This window comes from Prinia subflava, chromosome 8 (genome assembly GCF_021018805.1).
Source record: "Prinia subflava isolate CZ2003 ecotype Zambia chromosome 8, Cam_Psub_1.2, whole genome shotgun sequence".
In the NCBI taxonomy this organism is placed as follows: Eukaryota; Metazoa; Chordata; class Aves; order Passeriformes; family Cisticolidae; genus Prinia; species Prinia subflava.
The window spans coordinates 7,470,730-7,491,623 of record NC_086254.1 but is presented as its reverse complement, the minus strand read 5'-3'; the positions used below and the strand labels follow the sequence as shown (position 1 = coordinate 7,491,623).

Below are 20,894 nucleotides of genomic sequence, written 5' to 3'. Positions count from 1 at the left end.
GTCAGCCAAAGCCATTGTGTGAGATCATGAGATAAAGCACTGAAAGAGGTTTTTTTTGGAATCATGTTTATATGGTTTTTTTCAAAATATAAGTGGTTCCTTGCATCTGTTGATTCTAGCCTGCTGCTTAGAGGGTCAGAACTGTTAGAACTGGCCACGGGGAAGCTTTTATTGGAGCACCACTGAGGGCGGGTGGGCTGCATGAGATGATGCCAGCTCTTGCCCTCCATGCATATTCCAACAAGGAATGCGTGTACAGTCAGGCATTTGGTTGTGGATCAGCCTGCAGAGGAATCTCTACTGGGTTGTGATGCTGATGCACACAAATAAAGTCAGATGTTTCCACGATTGGTGGAAAACCTCTCCATCCATCCCTTCCCCCAACAAATGTGCCACTCAAGCACTTTTCTCAAGGTCCTGGCAAGCTGTTGAGGCCTCATCCACGCCTTGGAATAGTCCGTTACTAATCCTGTCAATAAACACTGCATGCTGTAAATCAATTTGAAACACCAGCACTCTTCTCAGAAGAGCAGGAATTTATTTCCTCAAGAGAAAGATTCTGCAGCCTGATCTGGAGCATGATCCAGAGCGTGTCCTTGACTCACCAGTGCTCAGGGAGGTCCCTCAAGGTGCCACAGCGGTGCCACCTCATGTTCCTGGGCACTTGGCCTCAACACCAGCACCTGTGGAGAGCTGTCCCAAACCCTCCTGTTAATCTGGCACAGCGCAGGGGGTGACACCGTGCGGACAGAGCTTGGGACATCGAGATGGGGGTGCTCCGGATGGGTGTCACTCACCCAGGGGTGACACCGGCCCTGCAGAGCCGAGCCTGTGCCACACACATCCCCCAGCACTGACGCTCGCCACGGACTCCAGGTGGTGTGGAATGTTCTGGAGCCGGAGTTGTGTGGGTGAGGGGTCGCTATGAGGGGGTCAGTGTGAGGGGTCCGTGTGAGGGGTCGCTGTGAGAGGTTTGTGTGAGGGGTCCGTGTGAGGATGCCTATGTGAGGGGCCGGTGTGAGTGGCCGGTGTGAGGGGTCGCTGTGAGAGGTCAGTGTGAGGGGCCGGTGAGAGGCCGGTGACAGGGATACGTGTGAGGGGCCGGTGTGAGGGGTCGCTGTGAGAGTTTTGTGTGAGGGGTCCGTGTGACGGGCTCGTGTGAGGGGCCGGTATCAGGGTCCGTGTGAGGGGGTCTCTGTGAGGGGGTCCGTGTGAGAGGTGTCGTTGTCAGGGATCGGTGTGAGGCGCCAGTGTGAGGGCTCTCTGTGAGGGGCCGCCCCACCGGCTCCCCCGCACTAAACGTGTCCTTCGCCTCTCGCCGTCCGCCCCGCCGCCGCCGCTCGCCCCCCCTCGCCCCCGGCCGCGGCCCCGGGCCCCTCTTCCGGCTTCCGGTGCCGGCGCTATAAGAGCCGCTTCCGCCTCGGGCCCGCGCCGGGATCGTGCTGCCGGTGCCGCCATGAACGCCCGCGGTGAGGGGGGGCCCGTCCGTGAGGGGCGGGTGTGGGCGGAGGGGGTACAGCGGTGCCTCAGCGATGGGAAGGGGGCGATTACCGGGGAAGGACGATGGGGAGGGGGCGTCTTGTCCGTGGCGAGGATGGAGGTGGGGGGGGGCTCATCGTTACCTTAGCAATGGGTCAAGAGAGGGAAATTACCGGGGTAGGGAGGGGATTACCGGCCCTTACCGGGGGTATGTAGTCCGGGGGGTGGGAGACTCATGGTTACCTCAGCAATAGATCGGGCGTAGGGGAATTACCGGGGGGAGCGGGGCGTTACCGGGACCTTACCGGGGCTCTGGGCAGGGATAACGTGCCCGGTGTAGGGAGTGACGGGAGGCTCCCCGTTACCTCCGCGGATGGCACGGGCTGTGTGTGTTACCGGGGCCCCGGCGCTGACCCTGCCCCGCTGTCCCGCAGGGCTGAGCACCGAGAAGGCCGTCGCCTTCACCCGGCGGCTGCGGGCCGAGCCGCAGTTCCTGCTGGCCCAGAACGTGGCCACATGCAATGACCCGCTGGAGGTGTGCCTGCAGCGGCAGGTGGTGCAGGACACGGTGCAGGTGTTCCAGCACGCCGTGCCCGCCGAGGGCAAGCCCGTCACCAACCAGAAGAACTCCGGTAAGCGCGGTGGGGGCCGCGGGCGGTGCTTGGGGGCTGACTCGGAACGCTGATTGTGCTCCTGGGAGCCGCCGCTGCTCCAGAGCCCTTTGTCCGGGCTTGGGTGCAAAGTCGAATTCCTGCAGCATCCTCCTGAGTTAAAAGCACTCGTTAGACTTGCAGCGTTTGCCTCTTTTCCCTTCTGCGTGGTGTAATTGAGAGATGTGCTTGCAATAAAAGATTTCGGAACACCTTCAGAGCTTTTTGGTGTTGTAGAAGCCCAGCCAAAGGCTCGAGGCACAACTGTGTCATGAATCTCGTGGTAAAAGAAGTTGCTGTGCAGCTCCTGAGCACAGGCGTTCCAGTTTAATTCGTGTTCCTTTGATCTCTCAGGGAGATGCTGGATCTTTTCCTGCCTCAACGCAATGCGTCTTCCTTTCATGAAGAAATACAACATCGAAGAGTTTGAGTTCAGCCAGTCCTATCTCTTTTTCTGGGATAAGGTACAGTCATGTAGGTTGTTGGAGGATTGCTTGTGCAATCAGGTGTTAGTGTTGGGACAGAGCTTTTTTTGGCTGCATTGTTTTAGCATGTGTGAGAAGAAACTTCAAAAGTTCTTTAAAAATGTGTTTTAAATGCAGGTGGTCAAGCAAAGTAGGACTTTAATCTTCTGAAGAAAGTTGTCAAGATGTTGATGTTTTGGAATAGTAGAAGTATTTTTTTCTTTTTCAAGAGTTCTCTATGTTTCAGAAGTTACTTGTTGGTGGTTCAGGGGAAACATGACTGTAGCTCTGAGGTTTCAGTTGTGCCTGTGACCTGATGGGTGAGCTGTGTGCCTGCTTCTCCCCCTGAGGGAAATCAAGCAAATCTAGTACTAGTTTGGGCCAGGCTTCATTGCATAACTTCTGCTTCCCATTTCCTGTTCCCCTACCCTCAAGCTCTCTGTGAAGTCACTCCTAAATATTTGGTCTAACAAAGAATTTTATAGGGTAGCCCCTTGAATGCTGGAGGGGAAAATGAGGCTGTCATTTGATGAGCAGAAAGTTGCTTTATCTATTCTGTACTTGCAAAGAATGGAATACTCAGCAATTAATTAATGCATAATATATCAGACTTAAAAGGGTTTTTTTATCTGTGTGTTTCAGGTTGAGCGTTGTTACTACTTTTTAAATGCCTTTGTGGAAACAGCTCAGAAAAAGGAGCCAGTGGAAGGAAGACTGGTGCAATTCCTGCTCTCCAACCCCACAAACGATGGAGGGCAGTGGGATATGCTGGTTAACATTATTGGTGAGAGAACTGGGCACAAGGAGCCCTTCCTGAAACTGCAGCCTGCTTTGAGAAACAGGGAATGGAACAGAATAAGAAACTGAGCTTGACACCTGGGAATTGGCTAAGGCACATGATGCCATTAACCACTGTATCTTTTTTAATCAAAGATTTCTTTGGGGCCAGATTATAAATATGGGGCTTAAATCTTGTCTGGCATCAATTTTGCGTAGTCTTGTTGATGATAAAAGCTCAGAAGATCAGCAAATAATTAGATAGCCCCAACTTTACACTTAATAAATAGCTTCAATCCCCTTTTCCTCCAGTCATCAACCCAACCTCATTTATTTATAGCCATGTATACAATCTTTAGGACACATGGTAAGGAAAAAGTCACTGCTTGACCCAGTTGTGTCTACAAAGCAGGAGCAAAACTCCTTGGAATTGCAGCCTGGAGTTGATATAAAGATCAGTGAGAGGGAATTGATGTGGAATGTGGCAGTGCTGGTCTTACCGTGCTCCAGCAGGAACAGGATCCTACGCTGCTGGAGATACTCAATTACACCAGCACTTGCTCTCATTTGTGTTGGGAAACAATGTGACACCTTTGTAAATCAACAAGCCAATAATACAAATTTAGAATCACAAAAGGAATTTGTTTCTTTGAAGCCTGGGGCTTCCTTTTTTTCCTCATCCCACTGCTATAAATACTTAATCAGGGCAGAGATTTTGGCTGCTGCTGTTACATCCAGAGCCTTGCATGGTGAGATCTGTGAGTGGTGCTGTAATGTAGGAAGCCATGGAGCTGCTGCTGCTGGTGTTTTATAAATGTTGAGGAAAAGAGACTGGGAAGTCACTTTTAACTTTAGATAATTTATATGGAGTGATTCATGGGAGGCCCAGTTCTTTAGAAGGTATTTCAGGAGATTAATTTTAAAGTAATCAAGGTGAGGTTTTTTTTCCTGGTGAACAGGACTTCCTAAAGCACACATTAATTCAGAACTTATGAAGTTGAGTTAAATAATACTGAGTAGTTCAGGGATTCCACGTTCTGGGATCCCTGTGGAATGCAGATCAGAGGTCAAGATTCAGTCACAACTTAAAATGTAAACTTTGGGTACTTGTAACCTTTAAATAAGATCCTTTCCCTTATAATCTCTGCACAAACCCAAACTCTCTCTATCTTTCATATGGGTATGAGCAGTAGGAGCATCTGTTGTGTGAAAAAGCCAATTCTTAACCTGTAGTTTTATTTTTTTTAGAGAAGTATGGTGTTGTCCCCAAGAAATACTTCCCAGAGTCTCACACCACAGAGGCCACTAGAAGGATGAATGAGATCTTGAATCATAAGGTAAAATTGATTTAGATGATAAAACTTAGGGGAGGGGATGGGAATGAACCTGCTCCAAATGTTCCTAACCACCTTATCTTATTGACCAAAGTGTTAAGTGCATCTCAGCAACTTAAATTTATTTACAACCACTCTAAAATCTCAGCAAAATCTGATGTGAATCTTGAAACATGGAGCAGGAAGGTGAGATCATGGGAGATGCCCATAGTCAGGCTTCAGTAGCTTGAAAGTACCTTTTGTGGTTTTAGTAGCAGTTATTTCTAATCCTCAGATTTCCAAAGATTTCTTGACATGTGGCTGCTTCAATCTGTTTCTGCAAAACCAGCACATGGTGTCTGGGTGTCTCTTTCCCACCTTTCAGTATCTCATCTCCCTGTGTGCCAAGGTTTCTAGAGATGACTGCCAAACGTGGTGAAAAAGATGGAGGAAAAAATGTATTTTAAAAACACTGCATGTTAAAAATCAGCTTTCAGTATAGAAGTGCACAGTTTTGTCTGAAGGAAGGTGTTAACTCAGTCCCTGAACTGCAGAAATGAATTAGCCTGGGAAGATGCTGGTGTAGGTAGCTAGATGAAAAAGGCAATTAAAACATTTTTTCCAGTTCGTATGCTGCATGCTCAGGGAAAATTGCCTGCTGAAATCCACATAAAAAATGCAAAATATGTGGTGGAATGAGCTTGGACATTTTAAACGTTGTTAATGCTGTTCTAATCCTGAGCATGGCAGAGCAGCTGGTCCTGAGGGAACCCCATCACCACTCCTGGCCTTATGGATGGTGACACTAATGGGCAGCTGTGCATGCAGTGGGGAAATGCCCCTTTCTTTTCATCAGCCAGGAGATCAATTATGCAACAGAGTTGCAAAATGAACGTGGCAGCATGAAGAAAGTGTGTTCTGTGAGTCACAGAGGTGCTGATGTGTGTGGATGTTGTGGCATCACTTATGGGACTGAGAGAAATCAAGCTTGGAGAGCTTAATGGCTGCAAGCCTCACATCAGTGGCTGGAAATGGTAATTGAATTGTGACTATTTGTTAATTTTTGGTGACATTTTACTTTAATAACATTCAATTATCTTGTTATTTTTTAATGAATCAATCTCTAATGAAGCTTCTGAAATGTATTTTCATTTTGAGAACGTTATGACGAGTGAAAACAAGCAGATGGGAAGTCCTGAAAATGATCAGGTGACACCTTTCATACCCTTGATAACAAAGTGACTTTCTCTTTGAACAGATGAGAGAATACTGTTTGAGGCTAAGAAATATGGTGGAAAGTGGAGGAAGCAAGGGAGAACTTTGTGCTGCCATGGACATGATGATAGAAGAGGTAAATAAACTGGTGTGGCATAAATCTTGGAATACAGGGCTGGAATGGATGGGATTCCTTACTTTTGTTAGATCAGCCAAAACAAGTGCCTCTTGTTGATTAACAAAGGGTTCTAGGAGCTGTTCAAGTGAATTGGTTTTGCAGTGGCTTGTTGCTTACCTCATTCTGAATTTTTCTTTCTAGACATATATTTTGAATCCATAGGTTTTAAAATGATGACATTTTGCAGACGTCTACCCCTTGCTGTGAGAAAAGCAGCATTTTGCCTCTTGAGAGATCAAAACAGTGGCCTGTTTAAAAAAACCAGGAAAGGTTGAAATTTGCATTCCGATGGCTTTGAATGCAAATCTTGTAGCACAAGTGTTGTGCAAGGTTTCCCCACAAGAGAGCAGAACTGAACCACGAAAGGGAGGTGCCTGCACAAGTCTGAGCCCAGCTGAGCCCTGATCCTGGGGAAGCAGAGGAGGGAATTGCAGCGTGGTTTGGGCTGTGAATTCACTCCATCACTGTCAGGGTGTCTGCAGTGCCTGAACCTCCTGGTGCTCACACAAACACACAGCATTTTCCTCATTCTGTGCTGCTCATACTTGATTCTTAAACTGCCAAAAAAGATTTGAGGCTGTTTGAGTGTGACTGACTCCGTGCACTTTAAAAAAAGTGTGTATTTAATTTATTTCTCAGTCATAAAATGCCAAGTGACCCAATGTATGTCTCAAGAAATTAAATGTTTTGGTGTTGTGTGTTAGCTTTTTCTGCAATCCACTGAACATCACTGTTAGGCAGAACCTACCTTGGGCTATCTCTGTATTAATTCCATATTGATTTGGGTTTTGGAAATTCATCTTTGCACTTCAAGTAAAATTCTGTAGCTTCTTTTTATCTAATTTTAAGGTTAGGTTAAAAGAAGAAAACTGATTTTCCTTGGGTTTCATCAAAACTGTTGTGAAATTCATGCCTTAAGAATGCTGTGCTTTGAGCCTACCCCAGAAGGTTGCCAATCTGCACTTAATTCAGAGGTGAATTAATGTAATTTACATGCAGTGTGTGTCCAAAAGCCCTTGGGGGATTCTGCAGCAGACATCAAAAGCTTCCTAAAGATGGTCATTCTTAGGGCAGGGACACACAGTTCACTGCTAAAATGTTCATTTATTTATTTAGAGCCTCTTACCCTCTGATGAGAGATCCTGGAACTGACATGAGAGGTTCTGAACTGATTGCAGTTTGTCTGTTCTGTAAAAGGTTGTGCTAAATTCTGAGGTTAACACAGCATTTTCTGCTGCATAGTAAAGGTGGTTTGCATGTGTTTAGATGTGTATGAGGGGTGTTGCCTCTGGATTTTTGTGGCAAAGCAGAGCTTGGTTTTGCTCTAGGAAGTTTTATTTGCGTAGCAAATCTTGGTTTGCTCCTGCTGGGAGCAGCACTTGAGCTGAAATGGGGCAATTGTTGTGGAACACAGGATTAAATATTCACTCCAGAACTGTATAAACATTCTTATCAAACCAGTGCACAGCAGGTCAGAAGCTGAAATCGGTGCAGTTCATGCGATAGAATTTTTCTTCATTTACTCTTCTCCTTTGCAGACTCTTCCTTATCAGGAGTATCCTCCTTTTCCCTTCCTCATTCATTTTGGGCTTTAGCACAAGCCACTCTATCTTTGCCTTATCTTGCTTCTAGTTGTCACTAGGGCAGTGTAAATCACCTTTTAGTTTAAATATGCTTATTATTATTTATTGGTAGAGGAAGCTTGTGAGATATGAAGAGAGGGCCTGTGTTGGGTGTGGTGGCAAAACAACTGAGGGAGGTCATTCCAGGCTCCAGTGCCTCTGTTCACTGGAGACTTCTGTCTCCATCATTTTCCTTCCTCTGGCTGGAGCCCATTTGGTTGTTGCTCTCCTTTTAGGCTTTTTTCTTGCTTATTTTGTGTTCATGGCTTCATCTCTCAGCACTTGCGGTTATCTGAGGTAATGTGGGTGTAGCCACAGCAAATGGTACCTTTTGTGCAGTCTGTGCAAAATTAAATATTTATAGTAGTTTGGGGGTTTATATTTGCTCTTTACCATGTTTATTGAGAAACGTGTGAGTTCCTGCAGTAGAAGCCTTTTGCCCACACCCTTGTTTCAACTTGTAATTAATCTTTTCACTTGTTTTCTCAAATTGCTCGGAGGAAGAACACCTTTATTTAGCAGGAGCATTGCACTCCTTTTGCTGCCAGCACAAAGTGCACATTAACATAAAACCAGTTCTTATGGAACCTTAGGATCAGCTTCAGAAACAGTTAAATCAGCTTTGGGAAAGGTATTTTCTACTCTGCTGTGTAAGTGTGAAGACTGCCAGGCTGGGAAAGCTGGCACAGACCACAGGAGCTGGATCCCAATGCAGAAGGTGCAGCTGAGATTTGACTCCCTCTCCTCTTATTTTAAATAACCTGATGATTCCTTGCAAGGAAGAGACTTGTGCTCAGGACATCCACAGAGCTGAAGATCAGTGTCAGCTGAAATAAAACAGATTCAAACCTGTTTAACTGTGATTAAATTCCCTGTCCCCAGAGTACCTGTGGCAGGTCCTGCTCTGTATCTCTACAGACACTCATGTGGTTACACTGTCAGTGTTGGCACATTTTCTGATAAGGCCTGTGACAAAATACAGTAGTGGTTCTGAAGTGCAGTTCTATGTTCTGATTTACAGAGAGGCTGATGACTTGAAATCTGGTCAACTTTTTGTGCTAAAAATCCAAAGATAGCTGCCAGCTGCAAAAGATGTCACAGGCAGCAGGCAGGGAGCTGGAATTAAATTGCATAACCTGCCAGCTCAGCCCTAAACAGAGATGTTATTAAACGTATTAAAAAGATGTGAAGATTATTCTGGGGTTTTGAAAAGAAGCAAAGGCCCATCTTTTAAATCCAAATGAACATTACAGTAAAAAATGAATTGGTACAGGGGAAACACTGGGATAAAATGCTCACGTTGAAAGGTCTGGTTTGTCTCTGCATGGGGCAAAACACCTGGTGGAACAGCTGATGCTGAATGACCAAGCCTTTTGAGAATCAATTTGGTAAAGTTCCTCTGGCAGCGTTGGAGGAGTTTCAGAATAACTTACAAAATGTTGCAAGGAGGCTGGGAAGTGTCTGGTTTTTGCTTTGGGCTGCTGCATTCCTAGGATAACCTGGAATTTGTAAGCTTCCCCTTTGCCTGCTGGTTTACCTGAGAACATGGAGTGTGTGAGTGGAGAAAGAAGCTCTGTTGATTTTCCTGAGGCCTTTCTGGTTGGTTTTGAAGTGCTGAAACACCAGGATTTCAGGAGCTGAATGCAGATAATTGATGTGTGTGTGTTTAAAGGTTACCGTTAAGATCCCTTTCTCCATCTGTGGAGCAATGCACGCTCCAGTGGCATTGCTGTGGCAGGAGAGGCCCAGCTGCGTGTTCCAGCAGGCTCACAGCTGTTTGCTTCTCTGGGCAGGTATTCAGAATAGTGAGCACTTGCCTGGGCAGCCCTCCTGAGACTTTCTGCTGGGAGTTCCGGGACAAGGAGAAGAACTACCACAAATACGGCCCCATGACCCCGGTGCAGTTCTACAACGAGCATGTGAAGCCTTACTTCAACATGGAGGACAAGGTTGGGGATGCTGAAAACTTCCCAAGGCCTTTTTTTTGTATTATTTTTGCTACTAAACCATTTATTTTCCGCTGTTCCCAGTGTCTGTCCCCCCTGTAGCTGCAGCACCTGGGATGGGCACTGCTTGCCCAAGTCAATGTGTTTATTTTCCCTGTTGTGCTGTTTGTGCTCTGCCCTTCAATTATCTGGGATCTTACATTGCAGTCCATGATGGTTTTGTAATGATAAAATATGCAGTGATCTAATCAATTGTGATATGTCATAAGGCAGACATTAGAGAAGGAATAACACGCAGAGCTGCTCTGCCAAGTTACGAGGTGAACTTATGAAACAAAACAAAAAAAAACCCAACAAACACAACCTTAAAAAACCTCATATTTCAGCCAAGTGGCTTGTTTGCTAATGAGGCAGACAGCAGGCTGGGACAAAAGCCATTCCCTGAAATCCTTCTGGATTCAGTCTTCAACGATTTCACTTCCATTGCACCTTATTTTATGGCATCTTGATTTTTGGCAGATTTGTCTAGTGAACGATCCTCGGCCCCAGAATCCCTACAACAGGCTCTACACAGTGGAGTACCTGGGCAACATGGCTGGAGGGAGGAAAACCCTCTACAACAATCAGCCTGTGGAGGTCCTGAAGAAATTGGCTGCAGCATCTATTAAGGATGGCGAGGTGGGTTTGGTTTCTCCATGTGGATGGCACAGTGCAGCCCAGGCCATGTGAGACTCCTGGGATCTGGCCCAGACCTGAGCCTCCCTTCTCTTTGCAGGCTGTGTGGTTTGGCTGTGACGTGGCAAAGCACTTCTACAGCAAGCTGGGAATCAACGACCTGAATATGTGAGTAGAGAATCAAAGCAGAATTTGGGATACTCAGTGAGAACATGATCAGTCCTTCAGCTGCTCAATGAACTGATTATTACAGACTTTGGACTATATACCCCAAAAGATTATATTTAAGTAATTCAGCAGCAGCAGAATTTTTTTACTTGTTAGTTTAATCTGAATCCTTTAAAGATACAGTATGAGTAGTTGTTAAATATTCTTATTTAAATGTCTAATATATGGTGGGAGAAACTCTTAAAGGGATCAGGGTTTGCATTTATTCTGACACTGAAATTGGTTGAACTCGTATCCCCTGACGTAGTCAGAACTCCCCCTGCATCCTTTCTCATGTGGTTTATTTATTTTTCTGCTAGATTTAATCATGAGCTGGTGTTTGGTGTCTCCATCAAGAACATGAACAAAGCAGAGCGACTGATCTTTGGGGAGTCCCTGATGACCCATGCCATGGTCCTGACAGCTGTCACTGAGAAGGTAGAGCCTCCCTCCTGCAGTTCTGGTGCTGGCAGGGATGTCTTGGAATATCCTGGCAGCTTCTTTGTGTCCTGGGCTCACTCAGAGTGTGCCACAACCCCCTGGTGCACAAGGCCTGGTTGTTTATTCCCTTTGTGTCACGTCTGAGTGTTCAGAACTATAAATATTTAACAAGGAAGGAAGAATTTTGGACATCTTAAGGGACTATTTTTCCTTTTACCCACAAACTTTGATTGGACAACCACTGCATGGTTATCCCAGTCTGGTTTAGAGTCTGAAGCTCCTGTTAAAATACTTTGCACAGGGTTAACCTCCTGCAGCTCCCTGGCATGTGATCTCTGACCTCTAATTAGGGAAGGGAAGTGGTGTCCAGCACAGCTCTGTGGCAAACAGCAGGCTGAGATGAATCCACAGCCAGATCTGCTGCTGGCACCATAACAAAGCACATAATGAAGTAAAAAAAAGCATGCAAAAGCTTACAACTCAGGGGTTATCTGCAAAGTTGATGTTTCCATTTATTTCCAGAAGTTGTCATTATTCAAGTTGCTTTGAAGTGATCTCTTCCTGTCCAGCTTGACCTTGGCTTGAGAAATAACAGCTTGCACAGCCCTGAACAAGTTTGCCTGAGCTGTGGAATTTTGAGACTGGAGATGGAACTGCTGAGTCATAAGAATGTTCCAAGTTACTTTTTACAACTCAGTTTTTTCCTGTTTTCTGTATTCTGAGCTCTTAACGCTTCCGTTGTGTATCAGATTGCACAAACGTTTCTCTAAATATCAATCTGAAAACCAAGGAAAACTTTGTAGTTGGTGCTTCTTAAAAACCTTAATCTGAAGGGGATTTGAGAAACTGAGTTGTAAAAAGTAATATTTTGGATTTACTTACTTTTTTATAAAAGTAAGACGGCTTTGAAGATTTTTTTTAAAAAAACTTATAACAATTTTACAACATCAAAAATAGATGTGACTAAATGCACCTTTGGGTTAAAAAGTTACTGTTTGTGAATGTGCTCCTCCCAATTTCTCTCTGAGAGCATCCAGAGTTGACCTCCTTGGTCTGGAAGCTCTTGAGTGTCCCATCTTAAGGACTGTTCTCTCTTTTCAAGGGAGAATAGAAGCATTACAACAATATTCCATTCAAAATTAAAAATGGACTTCTGGGCTGTTTTTCAGGTTAGTTTTTTGTATTAAAATATTTTAATTGCACACCACTAGACTTGGAGCTTTATCCTTCAGCTGGATTCTTCAAGGGTTTGCACTTGCTCCTACCAAAGCTGTTCTGAATTCTGACAGTTCCTTGTTCCTTTCCTCTGATTCCCAGTTCAGGCAATTTGTGCATCCTGTATTTAATTTCCCCCACACCCTGATGGAGGACAGGGACAAAAAAACCAACTGTGAGTCAGTTAAGTCCAAACTAGAATTTACTTAAATTTCAGCTTCCTAATAAAATAAATATTTATTGCAGACTCATTTCCTAATATTTTATCTAAGTAGGTAGACGAGTGTTTTATAAAATGGCATTTCTCCAGCCATTAGCAAGAAACCATTGGGACTCAGGAGTGGAGTTGTGTTTTCCTGGTGCTGAATTTGGATGTGGAAGGGGTTGCCTGCTCAGATGTGGCCTCTCCTTCACTGAATGTCATGGGCTTGTTTTGGCACAGGATGGGCAAGAAGATGCATTTGAAAAATGGAGAGTGGAAAACTCCTGGGGTGAAGACCGTGGCAATAAAGGTAATTTACAGTCATGAGAGTGGAAAGCTGAATGTTTGGAACAAGGATGTGGAAGGGACAATCCAATAACCAGACTGGGTTGTGTGTGGAAGGCATGGGAAGACACTGATAGACTTCATCAAAAGGTCATATTTTATCCAACTTTATTCCTGCCTTATCAATTTTTGTTAAGGTTGTTCAGTTTATTGCAGGGAAGCTGCTGATACTCTTAAGCCTTAAGTTTGCTGTTGATCCCAAGTTAATCCCAGCTATTATCCCTGCCAAAAACCCCAGCAGCTGCAGGAGTTTGCTCTCCCTCTGTCACACTGGTCAGAACCTTGGCTGTAATCCTTTGCTGCAGAACACAAGTGTGGAAAATCAGGTAATGTGAGTCCAAAAACATCGTGGCACTTATCCTGTGAGACACCAGCAACTCCTGTGGGTCTGGAACCAGTCTGGTCACATGGATAAAGGTTTGGCTGTATCAATAAAATAGGATCACTCCCAAGGACTGCATTCCTGTATAGGAACAATTTTTCTTTGTTGTACAAAAGGAGAAATAACAACTTCACTGCACCATTTTTGATTTTTTTGGTAAGAGCCAAGCTTTAGTCTGTGCACTGCACATGGGGCTCATGCTGGCTGTGGCTGGTGGTATTGAATAACCTCCCTGAGCCATGTGTGAAAGTGGTTTTTGTTTTAAGGTACTGTTTATCAATCATGCAAGGCTTTGCTTACTGATTGTGTAGATGAGCAAGTGAGGGCATGGCTGGTCCCAGTTTGTGCTGCAAACAGCTGCAGTGAATACTGTTTGAATTCCAACAGCTGGCTGGGGAAGAAAATTAAAAATCATCATTCTGGTTGCTTTTTGGAAGCTGTGCCAAAGCCGTGACACACAGCCCCTCTCCTGTGCTCCTCCCTGCTGTGACAGCACTGGAACACAAAATCCAGTCCTCACTGTGCTTGTGCTGGGGGTTCTCCATCCACTTGTTTTCCTGTTGCTGCTGTCCCAGCTCCCTTCTTGGGGCCCTTTGGGAGCCCACACTGTGAGGGCTGTGCCAGGGCCCTGTGCCAGCCTGGAGTGGCACCTGGCAGCAGGGACACAGCCCTGAATCCCAGCTCGGGGCTGGTTTAGGAGATTGCTTCCAGTGGCTTCCCTGCTCATGGAAACTGGGCATGACCACAGGGTGTTTCTCTGCTGGTGTGAGGGGCAACTCTGAGTTCCCCAGCCCTCGGTGAGTGGGGCTGGTGGTGTGAGAGCAGCCCTGCTTTGTCCTGCCACGGCCAGGCAGCTTTTCCTACGTGCAGGGAGGAGAGCTCTGTGCTTTTTGTCACCTCCTGAGTGAGACAGGCCGGATGAGGGCTCAGCCGTGGCACAGCCTCAGTGGTGACTGTGCCAGGCCAGACTGTGTCCCCAGGAATAACAGTCAGTGCTGGCCACATTTTTCTGCTGCATGTTAATCCCAAATGTTGTGCTTGTAAGATTCAGTGTGATAGAACTTTCCCAGGATGTCTTGGTTCTCTTCTGGGAATAGACTATTTTTGGAGAACTGTTTTAGGATGTGGTCTTATTTATAAGCTTTTCAATAACATGACCAACTTAGAGGAAAACATAGAATACCCTTGGAAAAGTGTCTTAATTTGTATTGTGGCCTCTTGGTCTTGCAGCAGTTTCTGTTCTGAGTTAACTGTATCCATTCACAGCAAAGTATTCCAATAAAAACCTTCAGACTTGACAAGACAATGAAACTGTTGACGTTCAGCCTTCAAGGCTCAGCAGTATGACAGTAGGAGCCCAGAGTGACTTGAATAAACCCTGCCCTATCTTGTCCCCCTGACATCTGTGTGGACTTTGCAGGGTGAGTCACTGTCCCTTATCTGCTTTGTACCAGGGTCTCTGGAAAGTCTTGCTCCCTGACTGTGCTTTTGCTCAGGGAGTTGCCTGGAAAAGTACCTTGAGAGAAATCCCATCACAAGTAGGAGGCTTGACTGTATTTCAGACTGCTTTTTTTTTCAGGGAGCTGAATCCCTGAAGGATTTTCTTGGGTATGACCAAATGAGCTGCTCTGGAGCAAAAGGCAATTGGATTTGTCCTCCAGGCCTCCTTCCCAAAGACTGGGAGAGGTGACTGAGAGTCACAGAGTCATTTAGGTGGGGAAAGCCTTTTTAAGGTCCAAAAGAGTCCAACTGTTCACCCAGCCCTGCCATGTCCCCACGGAACCATGCCCCCAAATGTCACATCTGCACAGCATTTAAATCCCTTCAGGGACTGTGATTCAACTTGATGGGATTTCTTCTCCTTCCTGCCCTGATTTTCCACTCTTTCATGTCCAGTGTAGCTGTGTAGGAGGGTGAGGACTCAGAGTTTGTCTGAGCTGTCTTGCAGTGCCACTGAGTCTGAGTCTCACTGTGATAAGATTTAAGATTTTTATCTTATCTGCCTTGTCAAGGAATTGGGAAGCTGTGCTTGGGTAAGTCCAGCACAAGAAACCAGAGTCCACATCAGTGAGGAGGCAGCCAAGAATGAGGCTGAACTGGGCCCAGCCCAGCTGGGTGTGGGGGATAGGAGTGACCCCAGCTCCCAGGGTGATTGAGGGTCCAGCCTCCAGTAACAAAACCCCAGGGACTCGACTTGAGCCATTAAACAATGAGCAAACAAATGACTTTTCTGTGAGGAAAGAGCAGTCTTTTTTCATGTGGGGTTGCCTGTTTTTCACAGTCCAAGGTGCCACCTGTTTGCCCTTAGAGGAATGGTGCAAGACTGGAAAAATTGGGAATCCTGGTTTGGGAATTATGGGATGGAGTCAATGTTCACACTCCAGAGTGAGCAGAACTGAAATCTTGTGGAACTGCTTGTCCTGGAGAAAGGGAACCCCTGTGAACCAGCCCAGCTTTGCCTCTCCTAAATACTTAGTAATTACATTTATATCTGTTGTATAAGTGTTTCCCATGTGTGTTTTTCCTCAAGGAATGAGCACAGCTGCTGACAAACATTGCTTGTTTTTGAGCTAAAAAGTCACTTCCCAATCAAATATTTCCTTTCTGTTTTGTTGGCTGTTTTTCAGCCACACAGGCAAGTTTAATTATTCTGAGTAGCCTTATGTTCTGAAGACACACAGGACCTTATTACTTAACTTTGAACCCAGCTTATCCCATCAGATATCTGTTTTTAAAAGCAAGGAAGAGGGGAATACTAAATCACACTGTGTAGAGGGGTCCATCTGCTTGTTTTGGCATGAAAGGAGCTTTTTTAGGCTGCATCTCCAGCTAGAAGTCAGCTCCCTTGGGGCTTCTCATGTCCTGTAGTGGCTGTTGCTGTCCTGCAGGAAGGCATTTCAGGGATTTCACTGGAGGCACCCGGTGTCTGTTTGTGACAGAGGCGCAGTTTGGTTGCTCTCCCCGGGCAGGGGTAACAGCACAAGCACAGTGTGGCTTCTCCAAGGCCCTGTGGGGGCTCTGAGGGGCTCCCCAGGTGTCTGTAGGGGGTGTGTGGGTCTGCACTGCCCAAACCTGAATTATTTGCATGTTCTGGAGTCGTGCTCGGCGCTTCCTCCCCGCTCAGACGCCGCGATCCCAATCGGCTCCGAGAGACAGGATGTCAGAGGCAGAGTTCATTAATCCTCCCAGGGTGCAATTACTCCTTGGCTCTGGGGAGTGAGAGGTTTTTGTGTGTCCCAAGAACTCATATCCTGAAGAGAGGATAATCAAGGCAGCTCCCTTTGGCAGTGTTTCCAAAATGGCTTCTAGCTCGGGTTACACTTGATAGGGGTTTTAATTTATGGGATTATCTGATCTCTTGCTTTAGAAACAAGATGGTGGAGATAGATGCATTTATTGGCCATATTCTTTGGGCATTTTCTTGTTTCATTTGATTGTGTGATGATACAATATAAGGATGCGAGGAACTTTATTACATAAAGCCTTTTCATCTGTCTCCTAAATGCTTCCTTTTTCACAGCCACTTTTATTCCCAGTTCACTTGGAATAGCTGGTTTCCAGTGGTAGCTCTCTGCTAAAACCTCTAAAGTGACTTTCTTCACTCCCAGTTCAAAGGGTGTTCACTGTCATTTTCATAATAAGGGAGACAATTAGGATTTCAGCCTAAGTGTGATTTAAATGGCTTTGAGGAAAGCAGTGGCTGCCTCTTACTGCAAAAACTAAACCAAGTTTTCTTAGAACAGGTTGATATTCACCTGAAAAATTCTAAAGCCTCAAATAGATTCAAATAATTTTACATTCTGCCTTAAAGGCTTTGTAATTCCCTTGAGTATTCACAATGTCCATTTCAACAGAGCAAACATAAATTATGGCTATTCTGGCTCTTGTTTTTCCTGGTGGGCTTCTTGCCTGACCTTTCAGTGCACACAGAGTACATCCTGTATGTTAACTTCCTCAAGATATTTTTTGGTGTGTTTTGAGAGATAACCAGCGTGGCCAGGCCCTGTTTAATGCACCATTCCTAGGTGAGGTTTGTCTGTGGCTGTTTCCTGCAGTGCTGTGATGCTGTTTTCCCCCAGGTTACCTGATCATGACCGATGACTGGTTCTCCGAGTACGTGTACGAGGTGGTGGTGGACAAGAAGCACGTGCCCGAGGAGATCCTGGCCGTGATGCAGCAGGAGCCCATCGTTCTGCCAGCCTGGGACCCCATGGGGGCTTTGGCCAAGTGAAGCTTTTGCCTCCTCATGGCCACCAGAAGTAGCTGCAATAGAGAATTCCATGGTTGGAAGCCATAGCCAAACAACAATGAGACCGAGCCCTCGGCCTGGTCCCTATTCCTGAAATGTAAGTTAAGGATCCTTGGGAAATAGCGCTTCACTGCTCCAAGCTCTCACACAGCCTGCTCCAAAACTCAAAAGGGAAAAGGAAAAAAACCTCAGAATGAAAGCAGATGATAAGTGCTGTCAATGGCAGTTTTGTTTTACCTTCAATTTTAATGCGAATCAGTGTAGTGATGTAGTAAATTTATCTTGACTGATGTTTTCCCTAGAAAAAATGGGCATTAAAGGCCCTTTAGTTAATTAATAGTTAGGTGATTGTTAGAGCAAACATATTGAGATAATTAATCAATTATGATCTGACTTGTCCTATAAAAGAACTCCCCAAAAATATTTTTTATATTTACATTTTTAGTTTTGCTGAAGTTTTGGAGGGGACGTATGAATTGGAACTGCTAAAAATGACCTTTAGAAAATTTTCTCTTCCAGCAGAACTGGGGAAGGAGAACGGTTTCCTTGAGGTATCCAGTTCCACTTGGTTTTATTCTTCCATTATTGAGCTGGGACTGGGTAACCCCCCCAAGGGCCAGTGCTATGTCTGTGTGCACAGGAGCGCTATTTTTCAGTTATTTTAGCAAGAACAACCATAAATATGTTCACAGGTGGAGTTAGTGTCATGCTCAACAGAAAAACCAACGTTTTAATTGCTGCATTTTATTTGGTTGTTTTAAAAACAAGATGGTGCTATGAAGCTTTTGAATAAACACTTTCTAAAGTGACTGGGACAATTCTGGTTTCTTTTTTTTGAAGAGGAGCATGGAGCTGATGGAATGGGAAGAGGTTGGTGAGCTGCAGTGAGGGTGTGGTGCCTCCACCACAGAAATTTAACAGAAATGGGTGCAGAAATGCCAGAAATGGCACTGGGGGAGCTGATGCTCCTTTGGGCAGGGGGATGGAGCAGAAGATCCTCCAGGGACCCTTCTGGGGTCTCATTCAGAGTCTCCACTTTGTGCTGTCACTTGAGTGGAGGCACACAAACAGTTCTTGTGCTCCCTGGTGGCTCTGATACAGAGCCAGATCTCTTGGAAAGCTGTGCTGTGTGCAATATTTTCATTATGACTAATGCATGTGTTGTTTTGGGGGCTTTTTCCTCTTCCAAAAGGTCAGTAATTTTAGTCCTTCAAGATCTTTCTACTTATGACTTTAACACCAGTTCTTCTGTTTCCTCTGTCCTACCTATGAATATGATATCAGCCAAGGAGAATTAACTTTTTCTCCAGAGTTTAACATTTTTGTTAAACTGATATTTTTGTTGCTGGTGGGAGCACTGATGAGGATTGAGCTTGATAAACTCAAAACTGATTCCAAGGCAGTTTTTGTTGGTTTCAGTATTTTAAAGTATTGTCCAGCCTGTGCTTATCTCCGCAGTTCTTGCCCGGATATTTCCCTGTACACTTTATACAATGGTATTGTGGGTTTTTTCCTTTCCTTCAAATAAGCACAGAAACTCCACATGGCTGAAACACGTTATGGGGAAAGAAGCCAATCTGGCAGCAACACTTGTGCCTTTATGCCCTGCAAGTTTTAAGGTTCTTTCCAAGGTGCAATTGGGAAAGGGAGGGAATGCAGATGCCAAGGTGAGAGCTGTGGATTTTCCTCTGGGGGCAGCTGAACCAAAGCGTTCTGAGGTTTGTGCTGGTGCCAGGTCAAGGCTGTTCCTCTGCCAGTGGAAGAACAGCTATGGAAACATTGGTAAGGATGGGAACCTGCAGGCTCCTGTTACCCATAAACACCTTACAGGGGGCTGGGGTTGTTTTTAACCTGAAGTTTGAAATGTGGGTAAAATCTGTGGACGATTCCCTGCTCAAGTGACTTTTACTGGGTCCCTCTGCCCTGTTGTCCTGAGGGAAAGCTCTGATGAGATCAGCAGCCCTCAGATAAAGCTGGGTGATGATGGAGCTGCCCTGTGCCCCCTCCTGAGCCTGGGGAGTTCTCAGGGTCCTGCACAAGGAGAGCCTCAGTCTCTTCCCAGGTGTGGGAGAAACTTCCCAGCCAGGGATTGTTCCCAGTGAGTTGTTCCTGCACTTCTCCAGAGCGTGTGCTGGAGGAACAAGGCACTTAACCCTGTCACTGTGCAGGAAATGGTTCAGAGATGATAAAAAGTGAAACTTTCCAAGGGATGGAGTGGAAATAATGTGGGAAGAAGCCTGGCTTGCTGCTTTGTTACTCAGCAAAGAAAGTTCTGTGAACTGTAAATCTAGACTATGAAAAAATGAACACACAGCTGCGCAAAAGTTGATTTGGTTAGAATAAAAAAGCAATTATGCCCACTGTATTTCAATGCTGATTTCTCCCTTGGTTTATGTATATATTCTTTGCAAAGCCTTACCTTTAGATTGCTGAGGAACCAGCTGAGTGAATAGTTTCCTTTTCCAGTTTGTCAACAAAGCCATGCAGTTTTCATGTAAGAATTCAAAGACAGTTCCCCTGACAGGTGGCAAATATTGACAGATAATATTACAAAATTCAGCTCTCTCAGAGTGGCAGAAAATAACAACAATTCCTAATGAAGGAACTGAGGAGAGGTTATGTGTTGTGGTGGTTGGTGGGTTCTAGGAATCAGATTTCCCCATTGGAATGTGCTTTTAAAACAGTTGTAGTGGAAATAACAAAACCTCTCCAAAAGTCATCCAACTCCCAGATGTGCATCCCAGCAGTGTGGAAAATAGCAGGGAAGGGCAATCAGAATTTCTTTTATCCCAAAGCCAATTGTAATAGCTTCTAAATGTAGTCTGATTGCTAACTAAGGAAAGATGGGAACAAACAAATATTGCAGCATTTGTTTAGTTTGTGTTATTTGGAAAATTGTTCCAATCCTTTTATTGGCAGCGAATCAGAGATTGCAGAGCCATCACTGAGCTCACAGTACAGTTGGTGCTGCTTTTGTGAGGTAATTTGAGTGATGATTCCCATCCTTGTGCTGGAATCTGCAGCTGCTTTATCTGTGTGTCTTGTGTAAAGTCCATTTTCTTTCTCTTTTCTTCATACATTCCCTAAATTATCAGAATTTCACCCACAATGCCCAGACTTGATGATATTCTGGAGCTGGCTTGGTACAGCCCTTGAAAGTTTTTTACTTATGAGATAAATAAGGTGTCATAAGGTTAAGAGGCTTTGCCTGAAATCTCCAGTCTGTTATTTCTATTATGTCCCAAAAAGGCTCCAGACTGTTTGGCAAGAAATTCAAAGCAAAAAAAACCCGGACACAACAAAACCAAAACCCAGTAACTGCTGCAGAAGACAATAATGAAAAAAACACCTGAACAAAAAGGCCGGGGTAAGGCATAAAATGGAGAAAAACCTCAGGAAAAGGTCACAATCTTTTAAAAACCGACGATTTAATTATGTAATGAGCAGAGGGGCTCTCAGTAGAGAAAATTTGTTTTCTTATAAGAGTAGAAAAAATGAGTTTGGAAAACCCCTTTCAGCCTCCCAGCAGTAACG

The 20,894-nt window shown here is 45.1% G+C and overlaps 1 protein-coding gene across 1 annotated transcript; it reads left to right on the top strand.

Moving 5' to 3' along the window:
- The first annotated feature begins 1,322 nt into the window (after window positions 1-1,322).
- On the top strand, window positions 1,323-18,169 carry BLMH (bleomycin hydrolase). Its single transcript, XM_063402701.1, has 12 exons — window positions 1,323-1,469; window positions 1,914-2,111; window positions 2,484-2,593; window positions 3,236-3,377; window positions 4,619-4,707; window positions 5,942-6,034; window positions 9,492-9,647; window positions 10,164-10,322; window positions 10,420-10,487; window positions 10,847-10,964; window positions 12,625-12,694; window positions 17,191-18,169. The coding sequence occupies exons 1-12, from the start codon at window positions 1,457-1,459 to the stop codon at window positions 17,340-17,342; spliced, it is 1,368 nt and encodes a 455-aa protein (XP_063258771.1). The 5' UTR covers window positions 1,323-1,456; the 3' UTR covers window positions 17,343-18,169.
- The last annotated feature ends 2,725 nt before the right edge of the window (window positions 18,170-20,894 follow it).